Here is a 25,462-nt window from a genome sequence, read left to right on the forward strand (position 1 = left end):
TTCAAACTTTTTTGTCTTGTTTTATTTATTTATATTTGCATAATTTGGAAGTGTAGATAAGATTTTTCTATCGCTTTGTTAGTGTGAATCTGGAGTTTTCCACCAATCACGGTCGTTCCTGGTCGCTGCTCCACACAGAGTGTCTTCCAGATTTGTGTGCTGGCCCCCACCTACCACACAGCACCATCTACTCCTCAGACAACTACAGCGGGTAGGCACCACACACACACACACACACACACACACAGATTAGTGTGTCTCCGTAGAGATACATTCAATTACTACTAGTGTTGTATTTAAAACTATGTTTCTACCAATCTACAGCTGGACTAGGATCTCCATCCCACTGCCCAACGCTGCCTTGACTGAGACCACACAGTTCCGCTGGAGACAGAGTAGCATGGGTGCTGGCAACATGTGGGCCATAGACAATGGTGAGAACCTTACACACACTCGTGGTCCTGTTTGCCTCATAAGAGCATGGGTATAGTGATGCTTAGTTGAATGGTTCAAATCCCTTAAAGATTCACTTTCTAGAAACTCAAAAAGAAACCAACTACCATCTTTCAAAGGTATTATATTTCAAAGTCCATATATATATAATTTCTTATCTGTGTGTATATCCAGTGTACATTGGTCCATCCTGCCTTCGTTTCTGCTCTGGAAGAGGACACTGCTCCCGCACCGGCTGCAAGTAAGAACAGAACTTATTGGAAGAATGAACAATATCATATCTTCAATGAATTATTCTCATTCTCTTTTATTGCTGATTCATCAAATGTCTTAGAGCTAAGATCGTGATCAAATCATTTTATTTCTATTTTTATTTGCATGTATTAATCTATGTATTATTTTCTGTATCTGGTTCCATTCCCGTCTCTCTTTCTCTCTGTTCTTCTACTTTGCCTTTCTCTTTCTTTGTCTCTTTTCTTTCTCTCTTTCTGTCTCTTATTCTGCCTGCTTTCTTGTCTCCCTCTCTCATCCCAATTTTCCTCTCCATCCCACCCTTTCCTAATATTTTTTCCTTCTGTCCCCATATTTCCAACCCCCCAACATTTATGTCCCTCTCTCCTCCTCCCTTCCCTCCCCCTCTCCTCCCACTCTTCCTTCATACCCTCCTCTCGCTCTCCCCCCATACCCCTCCCTCCCCGCCCCTCTGCTCCTGTAGGTGTGACCCAGGGTTTAGTGGTCCAGCGTGTGAGCTGGCATCCCAGACATTCTCTGCCTTCCTGTCTGAGGGCTTCTCCTCCCCCAGACTCTCCTCCTACCACAGGTAAACTAAAAGGAGAACGTGCTCAACGATAGACAGTCAGACGGATGGACTGACAGACAGACACACACACATACACACACACACATGTTGAACGTTAAGCACTGTGCTTCAGTGCTATTTGGAAAATGTGCTATTGTTCCCGCCAAAAAACTATTATAATTGTCTGAACATTCTATTTTGTTTACATTTTATGTTGCATTACTAGCTTCTCTGGAGTGTCAACTGATAAGAACAGCCATATTAAACAGATTGTGAAGTTCTTTATATCTCCTCCTTCCACAGTTTCTCCTCCCTGAGGGGAGCGGAGGTGAGTTTCGGCTGTGGGGTTCTGGCCAGTGGCAAGGCTTTGGTCTTCAACAGGGACAGCAGACGACACCTGGTGACCGCACCGCTCGACAGCTCTCAGGCCAGGTACAGTACTGGGCTAGGGACACACACTCACAGGTGTTTGCACATACTCGTGTATTACTGTACGGGAAAGAAAGGGGAGAGAGAAAAATAATGATAATGTCTTGCATTTTCAGTCAATGTCTATGAATGAGACTTGGAGGTACACATGAATATTCACATTTACACACCTTCTCTAATGGTCAGTCACAGAATACATTATACTGGGATCATATCAGGGTTCATCTCATATCCTCAGCAGGCATTCTAATCTCTGATTAATATTGCAGAAGTTCCAACAAGTCACCTCTCTCCTCTCCTCTGTCACATATTCCCTCTTTCTCTCCTTCCCCCATCCCTGTGGTGTGAGATGGATGGGGACTGTAGATGAGAGGAGATTTGAGGGGAAAGGAAGAATGAAAGAGAGTGAGGAATAGAGTAGGAGAGAAGGATAGAGAGATGAGATGGCATCTGTGTTTGATTGATGATGCCTTCTGTGGCTCCCTGTGTGCCACCTGACGGCCATATTTAATACCACTTTCCTCTCAGACTGAATGAGCGCCTGCCTGCCAGAGGAAACTGGGCTGGTGATTAGAGCCACACTGAGCCAGAGCCAAGGACAGAGGGAGCTGGAGGCTGAGTGTGTCACTGAGGGCAGTGTGTGTGTGTGTGTGTGTGTGTGTGTGTGTGTGTGTGTGTGTGTGTGTGTGTGTGTGTGTGTGTGTGTGTGTGTGTGTGTGTGTGTGTGTGTGTGTTGATGAATAGTGCAGCATTCTGGGTGCTACCATCTCTCTCTTCCCTAGTTGCTAATATGTCAACTCTCAGAGACACATTATGAGAGGAAGGTGAAAACATGTCTAAATGTGTCTGACTCTCTCCCTCCCTCTCTCTCTCTCTCTCTCACCCTCTCTCTCTGTCTTTCTCTCTCTCTCCCCGCTCTTCCTCTCATCCTTCTCTTCTATCTATTTTTGTCCTCATTCGTTTAATCATCTCATCCATCATCCTGCCACCCCTCCTCCTCTCCCACCCTTCCTTCCTCCATCTGTGTCTATTTGTCTAACCCCCTTCCCTTCCTCTCTCACCTCTCCTCCCTCTACCCCTCGACCCCCTCTCTCTCTCTCTCCTTCTCCACCCCCCCTCTCTCCCCCAGGTACCTCCAGTTCACTTTGCGTCTGGGAAGTCGTAGCATCCTGAGCTCCTGTCCTGCCCCTGACCAACCAGGAGAAGGTGTGTTGCTGCACTTCTCCTCAGACAATGGTATTACCTGGACCCTGCTGCAACACTACGCATATAAGGGCTTCCACGAACCCAGGTACTGTACTGGAGGGGGTGGGGGGCTGGAGGTGTGTGTGTTTCTGTGTGCGCGCATGTGTAAAACAGTCCTAAGGCGTCTAATACTGTTAACACACATATTTCTTGTGCTAATGGATGCCTGGTGCTGAGAGGAGAGATGTAACCCACAGGGATCCATTTAGTACTGTCTACTGTGTGTTGTAATGAAGACAAACAGCTACACACACATGCTCACACATGCGCGCGCACGCACGCACGCACACACACACACACACACACACACACACACAGAGAGAGCTGGGCCTGGGCCACCTAGAGAGCTCTTCATCAGGGGGCAGAAGGCTGGGGGCAAAGTGTCGGGTTAGAGGTGTGAATGCACATTGTGTGTGTGTGTCTGCTGAGAGGAGGTAATTGAGTCCATAGCTGTGAGGGTTCTAGAAGAGCACCATCCAGACCCAGTCAGTCAGAGCCTTGCTAATGTGACTCACTCCATCTGGACTGTTTGGATTATTTTGAGAACATTGATAACACTCCATCCCACTCCTTCTCCTTCCCTTCCCTCCATCTTCTCTCTCCACCTGCACTTATCTAATTTCTCCCTCTCTCCATCCCTTCCTGTGTTCCTCTCTGTCCCTCCATCCTCACTCTCCATCTACCTTCCCATCCTCCCTTCATTCTCTCCCCTCCATTCCTCCTTCCTTCTCGCCTCTACAGGATTGTATCAGTGGAGCTCCCCCCCGGTGCCCGTAAATTTGGGGTGCAGTTCCGTTGGTGGCAGCCGTACCACTCTGGGCGTGGGCATGACGTTTGGGCAGTGGATGAGATCACTATGACCTCTCTGCTGTTCAACACCATAAGTCTGGACTTCAGCAATGTACTTGACGTCACTCAGAGTCTGGGCTTCTACCTGGGGCACGTCCAACCCTACTGCCAGCACGACTGGACACTCAGGTATACTAAAGACAAGCGTTTCTCACTTTCCAGCCTACAGTACTTCCCAATTATCTTCAGGCTAGTGGAGAAAGGTTGCACCTTAGAAGGTTTCTGTACACTGTCATGTGGTGCTGAACTACAGAATTTTAGTTATGTCGCAGTCCATCTCAGTGGTGCTGAATCGTTGCTATTATCTTGTTTTTTGGGGCTTTTACGCTATCGGAACAAAACACAGCATACTCTCCCGGGGTATAGTGTCATCACAAATATTGTATGTACCTGTGTCATCTACTCAAATAAAACCAAATACTGCTAAAAAACATTACCAACAGCTTTACAGGTATTGGTAAATAACATTCACCTCTGCTTCAGATTGAGCCAAGAGATGCGTATGAACTGTTTTTCAGGCCCCTGTTCCAATAGACACTATGTGGATAAGCAGTTCTGTGTGTTGTTAATGTGTGTTAGTTAACCGTTTATTGTACTGTAGTTTCTCAGGCGAGCCCAACCCAGGTTCCAGTATCCGTTATGTGGAGACCCAGTCCATGCAGATTGGAGCCTCCTACACACTGCAGTTCTCATTGGTCATGGGCTGCGGCCGAGACCCCTCCCCCCACATCGACACACAGGTCCGCCTGGAGTTCTCCACCAATCATGGCCTGACCTGGCACCTGGTCAAAGAGGTGAAGAAGTAGTGAAATATAATGAATGATCAACAATAAAAGGCACATATACATTGAGTGTACAAAAAATTAAGAACACCCCTCCTTTTCCCTAAGAACAGCCTCAATTCGTAGCGGCATGGACTCCACAAGGTGTCGAATGCGTTCCACAGGGATGCTGGCCCATGTTGACTCCAATGCTTCCCACAATTGTGTCAAATTGGCTGGATGTCCTTTGGGTGGTGGGCCATTTTTGAAGCACACGAGAAACGGTTGAGTGTGAAAACCCCAGACACAAACAGGTATCCCTGGCACAAACAGGTACGCCTGGCACCTACTACCATACCCCATTTAAAGGCACTTGAATCTTTTTTGTCTTGCCCATTCACTCTCAGATTGTGCATGTGTGCTATTCAATGTCTCAATTGTCTCAAGGTTGAAAAATGTGTCTTTAACCTGTCTCCTCCCCATCCTCAACAATGATTGAAGTGGATTTAACATCAATGAGGATCATACCTTTCACCTAGATTCTCCTGGTCAGTCTATGTCATGGAAAGAGCAGGTGTTCATAATGTTTTGTACACTGTGTATCGCTTTATCTGTTTGACAGTCATGGAATTTGGCACGTTTGCTCAGGGGTGTCTAGCTAATCTATAGATTAGAATGTGGTTATTTATTTATTTATTTTTTAATTAGGAAGAGCAAAGGTTTTACACCCGTGTTATATAATTTGGAACAGTCCTAGTTCTACCTTTCTGTATTGATGCTCATATTATTGTATGGAATATTGGCCAAGTTATTACTGTAAAGTTATGAATTTATCTCTAAGGATTATTCATATTTTTTTTATGAATCAGGGCACCAGTCCATTATTGGACAAAAAGGGTATTCTAAGAAGATCTGACTTATGAGTGATATTAACAATAACACTATAAGACAAAATTGTAATCATTGATTTATCTGAAGGTATATCTGATGAGCGTAATGTCAGATTTGTGAATTTGTACCGTTTTCTAGCGCTTCTTTTGTATCAGAGAAACACACAACAACAGGTAAAATGCAAAAGTAGAATAATAAAGAGTCAAATGTATCAATGGTTACAGGATGAATGATGATAATGGCATATGACGAACAGGAGAAAATAATGAAGTCAATAGGTTATTTACCAGGAAATTGTTGGAGTTGGATATTCTCAATTTGGATTGAGCATACTGCGAAAGGGTGTGGTCTATGAATTGTGACTGGAGCAATCAACTTAAAAGGGACAAGAAGTGGTTCAGTTCTAATGTTAAAGTTTAGCAGTTACTTAATTTCACCCTTGTGTTGTCTTAAGGGTACAAAATTACCCGCCACTACGTTTAACAGCAGTGGAAACCCCCTAAATGATATTTTTTCAACTTGAAATTTGATGACCTTTCCTAGAGTGACACCAACATTAGAAAAAGTGAAACATCGCCTTTGTTCATATTTCCATGAAAGCTGTACACCACCAGTGTATAAAGATTGTCTTAGGGTCAAACTTGACCGGCAGTTATAAAATCATTTACACACCACAAAAACCACAAAGACACACACACACACACACGCACACAATGAGAAATTGAGATTGAACACAGACAAAACCAAAACTTTCTTGTGCACGTGCAGCATCTTCCCTCCACGACCCACACATGACTCAAGTTCACAGGCAAAATAAATAAAAATTCAGACAAAATCATTTAAAAAATCAGACAAAATAAACATTTCTTGAAATTGTTTACAAATGGGGAATGAAGTCAGAGGCTATAAAGGTGCTGCAGATGACAGTCCCCCCAGTTCTCTCTTTGCTGAAGCCAATGGTGCACGTTTCAGTGCCTAACAGGTCATAGATCAGATTTTTTTCAGATGTCCAGGAGGAACAAGAGAACAATGATTTAGAAAAGGAGGATGTATCTGAAGAAGAAGATGGGGAAGAATACAACCCAGAGCACAATGCATCATCTTCAGATGAAGAAGAAATCCCCCAAGCTGAAAGAGAGACATTTTTGTCAAAGAACAGCAAAATAACATGCTGCTTGTCACCATATGACAACCAGGGCAGGATGGCAGCACAATAAGTCATAAGGATGACCCCGGAGCACATGAGACATGCAGTTGCCCATGCCCAGGACATCACCTCAAGATTCTATATGTTCAGCACACCATCCATCGAAAAAATCATCTTGGAGATGACAAATTTGGAGGGTTTCTGTGAATATGGAGACAACTGGAAAAGGATGGAGGAGACTGACCTGCGAGCCTACATAGGGCTGCTAATCTTAGCGGGTGTGTATAGGTCCCGAGCTGAGGCTACATGTGTTCTCTGCAATGCAGAGAGTGGAAAGGCGATTTTCCATGCCACGATACCACTGAAAGTCTTTCACACTTTCTCAAGAATGCTACGATTTGATAACCGTGAGTCAAGACCTGCAAGACGTGTGAGAGACAAACTGGCGGCCATAAGAGAGGGCTGGGAGAAGTGGGTGGAGCATCTGCCATACCTCTACAACCCTGTGCCTGAAGTAACAGTGGATGAGCAACTGGTTCCATTCAGAAGTACATTTTTTAAGTGATTTTCACTGTTAAACCTCCCAAAGAGGAACAAGAATGTGGTCCTTCTGAGCACAGGAAGCCAGCCATCATCCTGGACTACAACCACAATAAAGGAGGCGTGGACAATCTGGACAAGGTGATTGGAACTTACAGCTGCAAGAGGATGACTGCCCGCTGGCCCCTGGTCATCTTCCATAACATCAATGATGTGTCCTCTTACATGCCTTCGTGATATGGAACAAGATCAACCCTACCTGGATGCCTGATAAGTGGAACAAGAGGAGGGTGTTCCTGGAGCAGCTGGGAAAGGCACTTGTAACCCCACACATTCAAAGAAGGGAACGCCTCCCCCGAACAGCAGCTTTTGCATCACTTGTGAAAGCTGTTCAGGGGGCTGAATCTTGTCCTGATCTACCTGAGGCTGCATATGGGGCAGGCAAGAGGAGGAGATGCCAATTCTGCCCCCCAAAGAAGGACTGTAAAACAAATACTGTGCTGCACATGTGAGAAATACATCTGCAAAGTCCATGCACACACACACTTGCATACTGTCATGTGCTACATACTACATGTGCTAATTAGAGATGATTGATTTATGTTCTTAACGTTTTTGTTTTGTATTTATTTATTGTTGTTGTTTATGCACATTGTGGGTGGGGGCAATGGTTCAAAAAATGGAAGAATAGTATTTTGTAGTTGAATTCCTCATTATACATTATATAAGTTTATATCATTATGTTGCCAAAAAAATTCAAGACTGTTATTGTTTCCCTTCCATAAAAAGCATTCAAAACACCTTTCTGCACATTTCTGCTACTTTCTTAGGCTATACAAGTGCTATCTCTTGCTAAAAAAAATTATGTTTACACCTATGCAGTACCTTTAGCAACAATAATAATAAAAATGTACCTCTACTTTAGTAAAGAAAACAATTTTGACAGGTGTGTTGTAATAAACACGAGTGGTGTCCACTGATTAAATGCAGTCTTTCTGGGAAAACCTAGATATTCACAAAGTTTGTGATGAATGACAGGTTGTTTCTTCATGCAAAATAGATTTGGGGTTTAAAGTTAAATTATGCTGCTTTATTTTAGCTGTTTAGTGAAGGAAGATCAGGCGGGTCAGAGTATACAGAACGTGGGCTAGGTGGCACGTCACCGTCCCACTCAATTCAACAGCCAGTGGAAGAGAGTGGCGCAAAATACAAAACCTCAAATGCAATAATTTCAATTTTTCAAACATACGACTATTTTACACCATTTTAAAGACAAGACTCTCGTTAATCTAACCACATTGTCCGATTTCAAAAAGTATTTACAGCGAAAGCAAAACATTAGATTATGTTAGGAGAGTACATAGCCACAAATAATCACATAGCCATTTTCCAAGCAAGCATATATGTCACATAAACCCAAAACACAGCTAAATGCAGCACTAACCTTTGATGATCTTCATCAAAAACAGGGTGGCAGTGGTGTGGAGAGGGGAGGGGTAGCCATTTGACTAGATGTTCAGGAGTCTTATAGCTTGGGGGTTGAAGCTGTTTAGAAGCCTCTTGAAACTAGACTTGGCGCTCCAGTACCGCTTGCTGTGCGGTAGCAGAGAGAACAGTCTATGACTAGGGTGGCTGGAATCTTTGACAATTTTTAGGGCCTTCCTCTGACACCACCTGGTATAGAGGTCCTAGATGGCGGGAAGCTTGGTCCCAGTGATGTACTGGGCCTTTCACACTACCCTCTGAAGTGCCTTGCGGTATGAGGCCGAGTAGTTGCCATACCAGACAGTGATGCAACCAGTCAGGATGCTCTCGATGGTGCAGCTATAGAACCTTTTGAGGATCTGAGGACCCATGCCAAATCTTTTCAGTCTCCGGAAGGGGAATAGGTTTTGTCGTGCCCTCTTCATGACTGTCTTGGTGTGCTTGGACCATGTCAGTTTGTTGGTGATGTGGACATCAAGGAACTTGAAGCTCTCAACCTGCTCCACTGCAGCCACGTCGATGAGAATGGTGGTGTCCTCGGTCCTTTTTTTCCTGTAGTTCACAAACGTCTCCGTTATCTTGATCCGGTCAGGGAGAAGATGTTTTCCTGGCACCACACGGCCAGGTCTCTGACCTCCTGCCTATAGGGTGTCTCGTTGTTGTCGGTGATCAGGCCCACCACCAATGATGGTGTTGGAGTCGTGCCTGGCGTGCAGTCTTGAGTGAACAGGGAGTACAGGAGGGGCTGAGCACGCACCCCTGAGGGGCCCCTTTGTTGAGGATCAGCCTAGCGGATGTGTTGTTGCCTACCCTTACCACCTGGGTGCAGCCCGTAAGGAAGTCCAGGATCCAGTTGCAGAGGGAGGTGTTTAGTCCCAGGGTCCTTAGCTTATTGATGAGCTTGGAGTGCATTCTCCGGTATTAGGTCTGTTTATGATCTCAGTTGTTAGTGGTACTGACTGAGCTACTCTCCAGAGCTTCTTTACAGCTCTTTTGTGGAACTGATGCAGCCGTACATTAGTTTAGCAGACGGTTTTATCGAAAGCCTCATACAATAAGTGCATTTAACTGATGTAGGTATAACAACCATAAAACACGTAGATACTGGAAGAGCTATAATGAAGTTTGTCTGTACTGTCAGGTGTATTGATATGGTATGTTACGGAGTTGACTGAGTATTTTCTCCCCTTCCCAGGCCTGCCTACCAGGGATGCCCAGCTGTTCAGAGTTCACTGCTCCCAGTGTGTACCATCCCTCTGAGTTCACTGACTGGAGACGCATCACTCTGCCCCTACCTCATAGAGCATGGTGGGTAACACACATTCTTTCATCCATACAGGTTGGTATACCCATTGACAGAATCCTTTACGAAAGTCTGACTTGTGCACATTAACCTGTTGAGGACAGACGTTCCGCTAGCGGAACCCCGTTCCACCTGCGGAACCCCTAGCCAACAGCCAATGGCATAACACGGCGCGAAATACAAAAAAATACAACTAAAATACCACAATTCAATTTTCTCAAACAATCAACTATTTTACACCATTTAAAAGCTAAGACTCTCGTTAATCTAACCACATTGTCCGATTTCAAAAAGGCTTTACAGTGAAAGCAAAACATTAGATTATGTTAGGGGAGTACATAGACACAAATAATCACACAGCCATTTTCCAAGCAAGCATATATGTCACATAAACCCAAACCACAGCTAAATGCAGCACTAACCTTTGATGATCTTCATCAGATGACACTCCTAGGACATTATGTTATACAATACATGCATGTTTTGTTCAATCAAGTTCATATTTATATCAAAAACCAGCTTTTTACATTAGCATGTGATGTTCAGAACTAGCATACCCACCGAAACCTTCCGGTGAATTTACTAAATTACTCATGATAAACGTTCACAAAATACATAACAATTATTTTAAGAATTATAGATACAGACCTCCTTTATGTAATCGCTATGTCCGATTTTAAAATAGCTTTTCGGCGAAAGCACATTTTGCAATATTCTGAGTACATAGCTCGGCCATCACAGGCTAGCTAATTTGACACCTGCCAAATTTGGGGCTCACTAAACTCAGAATTACTATTAGAAAAATTTGATTACCTTTGCTGTTCTTTGTCAGAATGCACTCCCAGGACTTCTACTTCAAGAACAAATGTTGTTTTGGTTCCAAATAATCCATAGTTATATCAAAATACCGCCGTTTTGTTCGTGCGTTCAGGTCACTATCCGAAGGGTGACGGGTGAGCGCTGTTCGTGACAAAAAAATGCAAAATATTCCATTACTGTACTTAGAAGCATGTCAAACGCTGTTTTAAATCAATTTTTATGCTATTTTTCTCGTAAAATAGTGATAATATTCCAACTGACGACGTTGTATTCATTCAAAGAGAGAAAGAAAAACATGGAGAATTCACATGAACGCGCATCTCCAGTGTCACTGTTCTCAGCCTGACCACTCACAAAATCTCCTGCTGTTTTTCACCCAGAGACTGGAGAGACGTCATTCCACTTTCTGGCGCCTTCTGAGAGCCAAAGGAAGCCATAGAAAATGTCACGTTACAGGAGAGATGCTGTATTTTTGATAGAGATGCCGCAGAAGGAGAACAAATTGTCAGACAGGGCACTTCCTGTATGGAATCTTCTCAGGTTTTGGCCTGCCATAAGAGTTCTGTTATACTCATAGACACCATTCAAATAGTTTTAGAAACTTTAGAGTGTTTTCTATCCAAATCGACTAATTATATGCATATTCTAGTTTCTGGGCAGGAGTAGTAACCAGATTAAATTGGGTACGTTTTTTATCCGGCCGTGAAAATACTGCCCCCTATCGCAAAGAAGTTAATCTCATCTCTGAATTGGGCCCGCAGTGCACACACACACACACAATATGAACACTCAGATATTCACACACACCTCCCACTCCCCTTTCCATGAGGGCACTCTGACCTACAACCAATTTTCCTGTCTCCCTTCACCTCTCCATCCCCACCCCCCCACCCCATCCCTTCCCCCAGCCTCCCCTCCCCAGCCCAATGGCCTTAAATAAAGGTTTCCTGATCTCATTTCATTCATGAAGGATTCCTGGCCACCTCTGGGTAGATTTTGGGTCACTATTGCAGGGAACTAACCTGCTTTGACTGCTCAGACTGTAACAAATAAACCTAACTGGGCGTGGTGGCTCCACCATCCATCACACATGCAGGGCCATGCACTAAAATACACATTAGGGGTCTAGGTGGGGGTGCACTTGCAATTCACAGACATAATCCACTGGTACTCAGACAAGCATCCTTGTATATACACTGCTCAAAAAAATAAAGGGAACACTTAAACAACACAATGTAACTCCAAGTCAATCACACTTCTGTGAAATCAAACTGTCCACTTAGGAAGCAACACTGATTGACAATACATTTCACATGCTGTTGTGCAAATGGAATAGACAACAGGTGGAAATTATAGGCAATTAGCAAGACCCTCCCCAATAAAGGAGTGGTTCTGCAGGTGGTGACCACAGACCACTTCTCAGTTCCTATGCTTCCTGGCTGATGTTTTGGTCACTTTTGAATGCTGACGGTGCTTTCACTCTAGTGGTAGCATGAGACGGAGTCTACAACCCACACAAGTGGCTCAGGTAGTGCAGCTCATCCAGGATGGCACATCAATGCGAGCTGTGGCAAGAAGGTTTGCTGTGTCTGTCAGCGTAGTGTCCAGAGCATGGAGGCGCTACCAGGAGACAGGCCAGTACATCAGGAGACGTGGAGGAGGCCGTAGGAGGGCAACAACCCAGCAGCAGGACCGCTACCTCCACCTTTGTGCAAGGAGGAGCAGGAGAAGCACTGCCAGAGCCCTGCAAAATGACCTCCAGCAGGCCACAAATGTGCATGTGTCTGCTCAAACGGTCAGAAACAGACTCCATGAGGGTGGTATGAGGGCCCGACGTCCACAGGTGGGGGTTGTGCTTACAGCCCAACACCGTGCAGGACGTTTGGCATTTGCCAGAGAACACCAAGATTGGCAAATTCGCCACTGGCGCCCTGTGCTCTTCACAGATGAAAGCAGGTTCACACTGAGCACATGTGACAGACGTGACAGAGCCTGGAGACGCCGTGGAGAACGTTCTGCTGCCTGCAACATCCTCCAGCATGACCGGTTTGGCGGTGGGTCAGTCATGGTGTGGGGTGGCATTTCTTTGGGGGGCCGCACAGCCCTCCATGTGCTCGCCAGAGGTAGCCTGACTGCCATTAGGTACCGAGATGATATCCTCAGACCCCTTGTGAGACCATATGCTGGTGCGGTTGGCCCTGGGTTCCTCCTAATGCAAGACAATGCTAGACCTCATGTGGCTGGAGTGTGTCAGCAGTTCTTGCAAGAGGAAGGCATTGATGCTATGGACTGGCCCGACCGTTCCCCAGACCTGAATCCAATTGAGCACATCTGGGACATCATGTCTCGCTCCATCCACCAATTCCACGTTGCACCACAGACTGTCCAGGAGTTGGCGGATGCTTTAGTCCAGGTCTGGGAGGAGATCCCTCAGGAGACCATCCGCCACCTCATCAGGAGCATGCCCAGGCGTTGTAGGGAGGTCATACAGGTACGTGGAGGCCACACACACTACTGAGCCTAATTTTGACTTGTTTTAAAAGGACATTACATCAAAGTTGGATCAGCCTGTCGTGTGGTTTTCCACTTTAATTTTGAGTGTGACTCCAAATCCAGACCTCCATGGGTTGATAAACTGGATTTCCATTGATTATTTTTGTGTGATTTTGTTGTCAGCACATTCAACTATGTAAAGAAAAATGTATTTAATAAGATTATTTCATTCATTCAGATCTAGGATGTGTTATTTTAGTGTTCCCTTTATTTTTTGAGCAGTGTAGTTACACAGGTCATGGAGCACCTCCATCACGGACGGTAAAGCAACAATAAGGATGATATAGTATGGATGGATCCTATATTGTCACCTCCCCAGTCTCATTAGTGTTCTGGGGTTTTATAAAATGTGGTGTTCAAGCATATTATTTCTCCATTTGTGTTTTTAACAATCTGCCAATGCCCATTTCATCAACTTTGTTGGTATTCCTGCTCACCTAATGTAAATCCTGGTCCTGACTTTTGCTTATGAGCTTTCCTAACAATACATTCAGGATGCTTTGGTTCTCTTTGATGTGTCTGATTCTTGTCTGTGTGTGCAGGTCCAGTGCCACGCGGTTCCGTTGGATCCAGAACTACTATGGAGAGCAGGATGAATGGGCTCTGGACGACATCTACATTGGACAGCAGTGCCTTCAGATGTGCCACGGACACGGATGGTGCGACCACGGACACTGCAGGTCAGTGAGGGCCACTGTTGGGAACTTTACTTTTAAAAGTAACTTTTTTACGTTACAACATTACTTCCATTAAAAGTAACTTGTAAACTTAAAGTGTTACTTGGCGTGGAAACGAACTCAATACATACCTTTTTACCTTGCCAGAAACAGAACACCCTTGCGCGTGTTGATCATTCTTATACCCAGTAGAGGGCGCACAGGGTTGGGAGTTTACATGTAACCCGTTACATGTGATCTGATTACAAAAACTGTAGTCTGTTACGTTACCATAAAGTATATTGTAATCAGATTACAGATACTTTAGAAAAACTACATGATTACTTCTAGGATTAGTTTAAAGTGTAGAAAGGATGTTTGTGAAAAAAATATTTGACACCTTTCTGCTTTCTCAATGACATTCAAATCAGCATCAAAAAAGTTCAAGTTTGTTCCACCTGAGTCTGACCACAAGTCAGAGATCACTATGATGACACACCACCAAATGTGTTTGATGGATCGCAGGAAAAGAGCAGGAATAGGCTTTTGTAGTCTACAGTCGAATGGTGCAACTGCTGTCTGAATCCAAAGATTATACATCTCATTTCAATAAACACTTGGAGGTAAGTAAGGATGACAGCAGTGGTGTAGTTTACGGACGATACGGTTATCACAATGATGTGAATCACACTGCTGCTCTCTCACTTAGGCCTATTTGTGCCTTACGGATTGTAGTTGTTGTGGTTGGCTGTTCACAAATGTATAGGTGTATTTTAACCTCTTACATCTAGACATTCCGCTAGCGGAACACCGCTCCAATATCCAATGATAGGGCGTGGCGCGAAATACAAACTCCTCGAAAATCCGAAAACTTCCATTTTTCAAACATATGACTATTTTACACCATTTTAAAGACAAGACTGCCGCAGGAAAATAAAAATCTCTCAAAAACTCTTTGGAGTTAGTACGAAAAAGACAAAATTGTCTTCACAGGCTCACTCATGGGCGTAACTACATGAGGACACTGAGGTCCGGACTACTGAAATGTTTTCTAATTAAAAATAAATAAATAATACAAATATATATTTTGTGCACAATCAAGAAAATAAATGATGGGTCAAGATCCTAATATTGCTCCCAGAGTTGATCAAAGCTCAGAACGCTTATATTCTTGATCTGACTGAGTTCTAATCACGCCTGCCTCTGCGAACGAGTGGAATCATGAACAGTGGTTTGTTCGCTATGTTCGCCTGCGTCCCACGGATTTTGCTCCCGGATTTGCCTTTTTAGTAGTACATTCACCACTCTCTCAAATGGCTAACTCTGCCCTCTCGCGGCACAAGCCAAGTGCCTGAAACGTTAAACGAACTATCCCAGCTCGAAGTTGTCTCAAGTTGTCTCACACTGACAGTGTGTTCATGAAATGCCGGACAAAAGGCACATTTAAAACTGTCCCGCGACTACTGCCGTGTCTACAGACATCCCCCAAACAAACAAAAACCGCCTCTCGCATAATGAGTGCACTGTTAAATAGTCGCTTATAGATTTGTCAGTCAGTCAATGAATGCATGCAGAAGGAGACAGAGGAGAGAGAGCGAGAAAGGAAGCAAGCAGAGAGAGGTTAGTACAGTGGTTCCCAAACCAGAACCTATCTTCCCTACAGACCTACATTAAAATGCATAAAAAATGCAAACAATACAGTTGTAAAATGTGATACGTTTTTGTTCATGTCGGTGGTTGTTTGTCTTATCTCCATCGCCCATTGGAGTAGTTTACCCATTAATCACCTTTTTTTACCACTACTTCACTGATATTAATAGAGAATCGTAAGTAATATTCTAATAATTTGTAGACAATGTGATAATAATATCACCTGTGCGCTCCATTGATGTCTGTTTGTGTGGAGCTTGATTAGTAATGCCAAGGAATACAAATATCAACGCTATGTAATCTGGGAAAAGAGATATGCATGTTGAGTTAATGATATTATGCAATTATTATGCAACAGTCGCTAGTGCTACATGTCAGTGTGAATAATTTTTCATATTTCCCCCCTTTCAAGGTTGTAACATTACAATTGTATAGCAAATAGGCTATGTGTTTGTAGCTCGACTAAGGTGATAATGGCTTGGGTCATTTTTACTTGTTTTTGCTGTTCTTGAAATAGCATTTTAAAGTTTTATTGTATAGAAATGCAGTAATGAGCTTGGGGAAACCCTTTATAACCCTTTATCATTTCTTATAATCTCCTCTCCCCAGGTGTGATGAAGGTTTCTCAGGTCCAGACTGCCAGGCATCCTCTCCTCTTTCTTCTAGCATCCTGTCAGACTTTGAGTCCCAGGATGGTCTGCTGGCTGTGTGGCAGGAGGTGATTGGTGGAGAGGTGGTAACACCTGACATGGGCTGTGGGGTGGTCTCCTCTGGGTCCTCGCTCTACTTCAGCAAGGTAGGATAACACACACACACACACACACACACAAAGTGACATCATACCCGGTAGGTAAAACTGGTTGCAATGTTGTCATTATGATGTCTTTTATAGCATCATGGGCAGGTTGTATACTGGTTGTATAAGAAAGTTAGCAACCAGGCAAAGATGTGGTTATCTGACCAGATAACAAACATTAAACAACATTATTATTATGATGTGTGTATAACAGGCCGGATTGAGGCAGCTGGTGAGCTATGACCTGGACACAGAGTGGGCAGAGTTTGTGCAGTTCTATCTGCGTGTGGGCGGAGACTGGGTACAATGTAACATGGCAGACAGCAGGGAGGAAGGAGTGCTGCTGCAGTACAGTAATGACGGAGGAATCAGCTGGGGACTCATCGCTGAGATGTACTTCACCGACTTCATCAAGCCACGGTAAGGAGAGAAGAGGGATAGAGGAGAGAGGGAGGGAGGGGAGAGAGAGAGGGAGGGGAGAGAGAGGTGCTGCGGTACAGTAATGACAGAGGAATCAGCTGGGGACTCATCGCTGAGATGCACTTCACGGTCTTCCCCAAGCCACGATGAAGAGGAGGGACTGGTTCCTCTCAAGGGTTTTTCCTTTGAGGCTACTATGCTTTTGCGTGCTGTTGGGGTCTAGGCCATGCAGATTAATGTAAGGCACATTGTGACTGGTGATGTAAAAATGGCCTTATAAATGCGATTGACTGACTGTCTGTCTGACTGATCTCTCCTCCCTAGGTTTGTCCACTATGAGTTGCCACAGGCCTCCAAGACCCCGTGTACCCGGTTCAGATGGTGGCAGCCCCTTCACTCTGGGGACGGCTACGACCAGTGGGCCATTGATGATGTCATCATCTTGTCAGAGAGAGAGAAACACATCATCCCCATGGCCAACCCCACTATGCCACAGGTACGTCTCTCATTGGCTGACGACCCCACGCTGCCACAGGTCAGGATTTCATTAGTTGAAAATAACTGACAATCCTATTGGCTAACACTGAGACAGATGATTACAAAAGCCTTCTATACTTTGTGGCAATATATCTGATTCTGGGATTTAGTGGTCAATATAATCACAATGAAATATAAACATTTGAAATCGTGTATAGGACATGCCTGAATGTCTGAGCTCACTATGATGCCGAACGTCAGCTATTTGTCTACTGTTGCAACTTATTGGCTGCAATGCAGCACCATCCTTAACATCTGCTATCTCTCTGTTTGTAGAACTTCTATGAGAAGCCGGCGTTTGACTACCCTCTGAACCAGATGAGTGTGTGGCTCATGCTGGGCAATGAGGGTATGGAAAAGGAGAGGAACGGCAGCTTCTGTGCTCCCACCCCCTCTGCCATGGTGTTCGGGCGATCTGACGGAGACAGGGTGGCAGTGACCAGAGACCTGGTCCTAAGACCAGGGTACACACTGCAGTTTAAGGTATGTGTACAGTCTCTCTCACTCTCTCGCTCTCATTCTTTCTCTCTTCCTCTCCTCTCTCCCTCTCTCTTTCACTATTCTCTCTCTTCTTCTGTTTCCTTTTTCGTCCTTTCTCTCTTATCTCTCCCTCTTTCTCTCAGGAAGTTTTAAGTTGACCTTCTAAGACTTTTACAGGTTTGTACATAAGGCAATTACTTTTTAAATGTTTTTTACGTGTTTGTGTAATGTTTATTATTGACCCCAAAAAGTGGATCTAAAATAAAATATCTCTCTCAATTCAGTTCAAAGGGTCTTTATTGAATGGGAAACATATGTTTACATTGCCAAAGCAAGTGAAAAAAAATTAACAAGCGAAATAAGCAATCAGAAATTAACAGTAAACATTACACACACTGTCTCTTTCTGTCTGTCTTTCTCTCTCTGTCTGTCCCTCTCCCCCCTCCCCCATCATCCCCCCCTTCCCCATCATCCCCCCTCCTCCTTCTTCAGTTGAACATCGGTTGCGAGTCTCAGTTCAGTGCGTCGGCCTCAGTCCTGCTGCAGTACTCCCATGATGCTGGCCGTACCTGGGCGCTGGTGAAGGAGGGCTGTTACCTAGGCTCCTTTGGGGCGGGCGGCTGTGAGGGCAGTGGGCGGGAGCTCAGGGAACCCACTGTCTATGCCACGGGAGACTACGAAAGCTGGACCAGGGTTACCATTGTCATTCCGCGTAACGTGGCCGCCAGGTAGGGGAATATTATGGGGTGGGGTCTTTGACACTGAGATCAATAACAAAGACACAATTACATGTACGAAAGACTGTGGGATGGTATAGGTTCATGTTCAGTTCATTCAATATTGGTCATTCAAGCTGGATTTGATTTAGTAATCAAACTTATGAAGACTTACAGCAAGAGTGTAATAGTATGTTTTTTTTCAGTGGTAGAATTAGGTATATTGTATTTCTTGTTGGAATTGCCCTGGTTTTGGCGGGGATGGCGTCCCACATGGGGATGCCATCCCTGTCACTTCGGCATGGCTTCAGGTGTATTACTGAAACTTCTGTCACTGCGGAGGAGTTTCTGGTCGCCGTAGGAGAGAAGGTAGGCTATGAAAATTTTGCTTATTTGTCACGGATGAAGAAAACGGTGGTGTTTTTTCTTAAAGAAGAGCATCTTGTTGATTGTATGTTTGAGCATAGTGTACTTCTTAAAGGTATGTTTATTCAAGTTACAGTGGTTGCTCATCTAAAAGTTTTGTGATTATGCTGCGGGACTTAGAAGTAATTTGTGGTTCAGTACGGTACCCTGCATCACTACTTTATTGCTCCAGACCAGCGCAAGGGGGAGTTAGAGCACTGATTATGCTTTTGGGTCCCAAGGCGCTACTGTGTCTTTAACTGACAATGAATGGGCGTCATAAACCAAATAGAAACTGATAACTATGCACAACTTCAGTATTTCTTACTAAAACTGTTGTTACTCTAAGGTTTTTATTCTAAGAGAAACTTAGACTACAATTAGGTGTGGAAATGTTAGGATTATTTTGCTCTTACTGCAGCGCTGTAGCCTACTCCCAACCGGTAACACTCCCTCTAAAAACATAAATAAATAATTCTAAACAACAAACTGGCTTTATTTACAAATTAGTAAGAATGTCTCACCCCATGTTCAATAATGGCCTTTTTCTCGCTCACTTTAGGTTATCTGAAAACAAAATAATCTAAAAAATATTGTTATTTTTTAAACAAAGCGATTCTTATTATTATTATTTAATTTAGAATTATATAAAAGCCCCTTATAAATTCTCACAGATCAGATTTGCCCTAGCGAAAAATGCCCCTTAGATATTAATTTAGAATCATCCAATCCTCCAAATCAAATTATTGGCTGAGAGTCACGTCATTGAAAAAAATAAATCGTTATACTGTAGGCCTACTGTAGGCGACATTAGTCTCACTAGTGTTGAGTAATGTGCTGTTAAAAGTGGTGTAGGGCTTATTTATTTAAAAAGCATATTGAAGTTAGAAGCAATAGGATTTGAAGCAATAGCCTACTCACTGTGGTCAACTATTTTAGCACCGTTTCGCACTGCTCTGAGACAAGCATGGGGACTGATCTTGATAAATCAATGAGATTATTATCTTCACTGAATCTCTGTTTTACAAACAAGGTAGGTTGTTAGCTTCAATGGCGATGACAGCTTTTCCCTGCTGGTCGGTGATAGGCTGTTCCTGGGGGACGATGCTGGCATTGTTCACCAACGTGAGTGGGGCTACCAGGCTGACAGGACATCAGAAGCCGGCAGCAGGGCTTCATTGCCCCCAGCGGCTCGAGAGGGAGGAGCCTACTCACTCGGGTAGCCACTGCACTGGAAATCAAACTTGTGGTCAGTGATGACTGTCCATCTGTACCCATCTCTACTGAGTTCACGAGGCCTTGTAGGAAAGCTGGGTCTCTGCCAGGGGGTGCTTCCGACTCACAGCAGAGACTGGACAATGGAGTTATGTTGCGGGTGCAGAGTCACTAGGCCTCCGGGAGTACCCTACCATGGACACCATGATAGTTGTCATGGTTCTCCCGGACCGGGAGATTATAGGGCGGAATCCGCGACTAAAGTCGGGACCCCCAGAGTCTTTGATGCAGACTTGAAAGCCACGTATGGGTCCCTCTGCTCTCTTGGCCGCCTTACTCTGTTTCTCCGGCTGCAAAAGGGCACAAAGGAGCTCCTCCGGGAAGCGATGGAGGTGTCTCGACTGCTTTCCCTGCTCCAGATGGATGTAGTTACCTCCCAGTGCCATCTCTGGCTGGCCCAATCCCGTCTGCCATCTGCTCTCCAGAGCACATTTGCCTCTCCCCCATCACCCCAGGGCTGACGTTTGGCCCAGGGGTTGATGACATTCTGGAGCAGACCGATAAAGTTCGTAGGGACCGGGAGACCCTGAGACGGTTCATGCTGCCTCCTCAGGCCCCTGGTCCAAGGCAGACGGACTTTCACCACCCACCTGCACCCGAACAATGGTGAGGTCCCTCTCCTGCCCCATCGCCTCATTCTGAGGGACACCAGCGGGGAGGGGCACAGCGTGCGGTGGAACAACAATCTGTCAACTGTCACCGCCACAGGGACGTGCCTGGGGGACCCAGGCAATCAGGGTGCCAGGGGATAGGCGGGCCCTGGCAGGACCCCTGATACACCCTTCCTCGGCCTCAGCAGCTTCTCCTGGTCTCAAAGGGCAAAGTGGGAGGAGGGTATGGAGCCCCCCTGGGTGTTGTCCACGATGCCCGAGGGGTAGCGATGCCGGCCTCTGTCCTTCAGGGCCTTCGTGTCACCACGGTGGCCAATCCCCTGAAGAAGAAAACCCTGCGGCTGGAGATCCTGGGGCAGGCCGTGTCCAGAGACAAGTGGTGTGTGATGCTGGACCTGAGGGATACGTACTTCCATGTTCCTGTTCACCCAGCTCATTGGCAGTACCTCCGATTTGCTTTCGAATGGACTTCTTATGAATTCATTGTTCTTCCCTTCGGCCTCTCCTTGGCACCCCAACACTTTCACAAAGTGCATGGTCGCTGTCCTGGCACCTTTCATGTCCCGAGGATTGTTGATCCTCAATTACCTGGACGATTAGCTGATTTGTGCCCCGACCAGAACCCACATCGGCAAGCTGGGCATTACTGTAAATGACAAGAAGAGTCATCTAACGCCAGAAGGTGGCCTTCATTGGCATGGAACTGGACTCAGTCCTCATGAGAGCATGCCAGCCCACCAGAATGGTTCAGGTGATCTTATCCTCGTCCACTTTCGGCAGAGGCGGGTGGTATTTGTCCTAACCTGCCAACGCTTGTTTGGCTTGCTGACGGCGGCCTCATTGCTGAAATCCCCTGGGCCTGCACCATCTCCGGCCTCTTCAACTGTGGTTCAACTCCCACCGGCTGCACCGGAAGCGCCACTGTCACCGCCAGCTGCAGGTGACCGCACAGTGCCTCAGGGCATTATTGAGGTGGAGCTGTCGCTCCTTTCTCTCAGGTGGGGTGGAGATGCTGAGGATGTGCCGCCAGGAGTTGGTCAGCACAGATGCCTCCCAGATCGGCTGGGGGGTGTGACCAAGAGCAGGTCGGCCAATGGCTGTTGGCTACCCCCTTGGAGTGGCAGGCATGTCAATACACTAGAACTCCGAGCTGTACTACTGGCCCTGCGGTCTTTCCTTCCACATCTGAAGTGAGGACGTGTCCTGGTGAGAATGGACAACATCACATTGGTGGCTTACATCAACCATCAGGGTGGAATGAGGTCCCATCGCCTCCATCTTATGGCACAGAAGCTCCATCTCTGGGCTTGTAACTGGCATCCTGAATGTGGCAGCGGATATGCTCTCGAGGGAGGGCCCGCCACCTTGGGACTGGAGCCTACATCCCCAGATAGTGCAGCACCTGTGGGACAAGTTCGGGAGGGCGGAGGTGGACCTGTTTCCTCCCTGGACAATGAACACTGCCCCCTGTGGTACTCCATGTTGGAGCCACCATGGCCTCTGGGCTTGGATGCTCTGGCTCACGATTGGCCAGGGCTGGAGCTTTACGCATTCCCTCCTTTTCCCCTGATCCAGGCTGTGCTGTCTCAGGCCGGGGGAACTCTTTAGCATCCGAGACCGCACCGCCCTAGTCTGTGGGCTTGGCCACTGAAAGGCACCAATGGTCCATGTTAGGACTACAGGAGGGCATAATGAACACCATGCGGAGTGTAAGGGCATCTGCTACAACCCCTGCATAACAGTTGCGCTGGCGGTTGTTCTGCTCTTGGTGTACTGGTATTGAGGTTGTGCCCGAGTCATGCGGGGTGCAGTATGTCCTCCAATACCTTCAGTCTTGCTTGGATGAGGTCTTGGCAGCCCCTATACTGAGAGGGTATTTGGCCACTATATTTGCCTGTCTTGTAGGGTGAATGGACAGGCCAGTGGGGTGCGATCCATTGGTATCCAGGTTTATGAAGGGGGTTCATCGCCTGCGTCCACCTAGGACCCACTCAATGGCGATCTGGGATCTGGATGTGGTCTTGGCAGCTTTCGAACTGTTGGAGTCTGCCTCCCTGAAACACCTCTTTATGAAGGTGGCTTTCATGGTAGTGATTACTTCCATGAAGAGGGTGGGTGAGCTACCATCCGGTAGCTTCATGCTACCGGATGGACCCCAGTGGGAGGAATATATCGCTCCGCCCCAACCCTTCATTCGTCCTGAAGGGTCTGTTAGACAGGCATGTGAACATCCCTTTTATCCTGTCTGGCAGTGGTGGGGGAGTCTGGACCTCCCTCCGGCATGCTGTGCCCTGTGCGGGCACTGGCTGCCTATGTGGAGTGGACATGGTCAGTGAGAACAACAGACCAGCCCTTTGTCTGCTATAGTGAGAGAGTCCTGGGGGCTGGGCTATCAAAGCAGACGCTCTATCACTGGATTGTGGACACGGTTACGACAGCATGTCACCTGGCTGGCAGACCAGTGCTGGGATCTGTGGTGGCTGGTGGATCTGTGTGGCTTCATCCTGGGCCCCTCACTGATATCTGTGCTGTGGCCAGCTGGGCTTCCTCTTCCACCTTTGCTAGGTACTATAGGGTAAATGTGGTACCTCCCTTTGCCGTTGGTTCAGCGGTCCTGGGGATCACCTCCCTTTCCGGGGACTGTGTCGACTTTGCCGGGACCCCCTTCCAACATTGGCCCCTATGTCTCGGTCCCACGCTGGGACTTCGTCGCTGGCTGGCCAGGTCCCTGTAGCACCGACTAAATCTGATATGGGTATACCAATATATTGGAGTGATCCAATATAGTGAAACATAATGAAGTTTACGTATGTAACCACGGTTATGTGAGCTATATGGAACACTCCAATCCTCTACGGTGGAGGTGCCTGAAAAATGACCCCAGCCGGGACACAGGTGTAGATGGGAGTAAATCTGTAAAACCTTACCTCACTTGTATCCCTCCGCCGCAGAATGATACCAATATCAATATATTGGAGTGATCCATATAGCTCATATAACCGTGGTTACATACATAACCTTTGTTATGTCATTTCGGCGACAGGTGTTTATGTTTTTGGAGTCACCGGAGTGGACTTTGGAGTTATCATTTAAAGTCAAGTATGACAACAGACTGTATATATATGGCTTATGCTAGTACGGATAGTCAACAGTGTTGTCAGTGTGGATATGTTGGCCTTAAGCGACATGCTTGCCCGAAAAGGGAGAAGGCGGAGGGAGGGACGCAGGTGGTCCTTGTTACGCCTAGTCCCACTGATGTAGGTAGATGTGGCTAACAGTGGTAGATCAAGCACCTGTTGCTGAGGAACAAGTTGCTTGTGTTTAGGGTACTGAGTTGCAGCTTGTACCAGAGGGGAACATAGTGTCTGATGTGCAGCAGAAAAATATTGTTGTAGGAGGTAAGGATGGATCTGGGGAGCCATTTCTCCAGACTGGTAAGGAGATGCCCAGTACGGGTGAAGGGGTACAGGAGAGGGTTCAGGTTGAGCTAGTCTCCCAGGTAGTGGAGAAGATGTCCATTACGAGTAATGTGGTACAGGAGGTGCGTTCAGGTGGGGCCAGTCTCCCAGGCAGTGGAGGAGGTGCCGGTACGAGTGATGGGATGCAAGTGGAGATTGTTGAGAGGGATGTGGAAGAGGGGAGTCAGGGGTTTGTGGCCCCTGTTGAGGAGGATATGGATATGGAAATGTTTTATATTCCTGTTGATGTGATAGCTGCTGGCAACGACTCAATTTACAATCTAGATGAGGTAAATGGGTTCCTGGACCAGACTTTTGGGAAATCTGGTAAATAGGCAGATTGTTTTTGATGTTGATAAATTGTGAGGTGTGAAGAAGCGTTTCCACTTGCTACTGCTGTCATGGCAGCAAAAGGTAGCGGGAAATGTGGTAAGATTAAGAGAAAATTAAAACAACGATGATTATCATGCCTCATTAATCAAATTCAATCAAATGTATTTATAACGCCCTTCTTACATCAGCTGATGTCACAAAGTGTTGTACAGAAACCCAGCCTAAAACCCCAAACAGCAAGCAATGCAGGTATAGAAGCACGGTGGCTAGGAAAAACCCCCTTAGAAGGGCTGAACCTAAGAAGAAACCTAGAGAAGAACCAGTCTATGAGGGGTGACCAGTCCTCTTCTGGCTGTGCCGGGTGGGGATTATAACAGAACATGACTAAGACGTTCAAATGTTCATAGATGAACAGCAGTGTAGATAATAATAATAATCACAGTGGGTTGTAGAGGGTGCAACAGGTCAGCACCTCAGGAGTAAATGTCGATTGTCTTTTCATAGCCATCATTCAGAGTATCTTTACCGCACCTTCTGTCTCTGGAGAGTTCAAAACAGCAGGTCTGGGACAAGGTAGCACATCCGGTGAACAGGTTAGGGTTTATTGTGTTGTGGGTTCCCAGACTCAAGTAAGTATTTTTTAATCTATCTTTATTCTCTCTATTCTCTCCTCTCTCTCTCTCTGTCTCTTCTCTTCTCTCTCTCTCTCTCTCTCTATACTCTCTCTCTCTCTCTCCTCTCGCTCCTCTCTCTCTCTCTCTCTCTCTTCTCTAGCTCTCCTTCTCTCTCTCTCTCCCTTCCTCTCTCTCTCTCTCTCTTCTCTCTCGCTCTCTCTCTCTCTCTCTCTCTCT

At 45.9% G+C, this 25,462-nt stretch overlaps 1 protein-coding gene across 2 annotated transcripts in view; it reads left to right on the top strand.

The window, feature by feature from the left end:
- Window positions 1–25,462, top strand: part of LOC115152436 (reelin) — a 292,154-nt gene that overhangs the window by 187,013 nt on the left and 79,679 nt on the right. For both annotated transcript variants that reach the window (XM_029697314.1, XM_029697315.1), the window contains exons 15-29: window positions 83–211; window positions 325–434; window positions 628–694; window positions 1,169–1,273; window positions 1,556–1,684; window positions 2,811–2,972; window positions 3,668–3,904; window positions 4,377–4,569; window positions 9,795–9,907; window positions 13,817–13,954; window positions 16,190–16,376; window positions 16,591–16,796; window positions 17,121–17,292; window positions 17,610–17,816; window positions 18,306–18,541. In XM_029697314.1, coding sequence (XP_029553174.1) covers window positions 83–211; window positions 325–434; window positions 628–694; window positions 1,169–1,273; window positions 1,556–1,684; window positions 2,811–2,972; window positions 3,668–3,904; window positions 4,377–4,569; window positions 9,795–9,907; window positions 13,817–13,954; window positions 16,190–16,376; window positions 16,591–16,796; window positions 17,121–17,292; window positions 17,610–17,816; window positions 18,306–18,541 — 2,391 coding nt within the window. The remainder of the gene's footprint in view (window positions 1–82; window positions 212–324; window positions 435–627; window positions 695–1,168; window positions 1,274–1,555; window positions 1,685–2,810; window positions 2,973–3,667; window positions 3,905–4,376; window positions 4,570–9,794; window positions 9,908–13,816; window positions 13,955–16,189; window positions 16,377–16,590; window positions 16,797–17,120; window positions 17,293–17,609; window positions 17,817–18,305; window positions 18,542–25,462) is intronic.

This window comes from Salmo trutta, chromosome 17 (genome assembly GCF_901001165.1).
Source record: "Salmo trutta chromosome 17, fSalTru1.1, whole genome shotgun sequence".
NCBI classification, from domain to species: Eukaryota; Metazoa; Chordata; class Actinopteri; order Salmoniformes; family Salmonidae; genus Salmo; species Salmo trutta.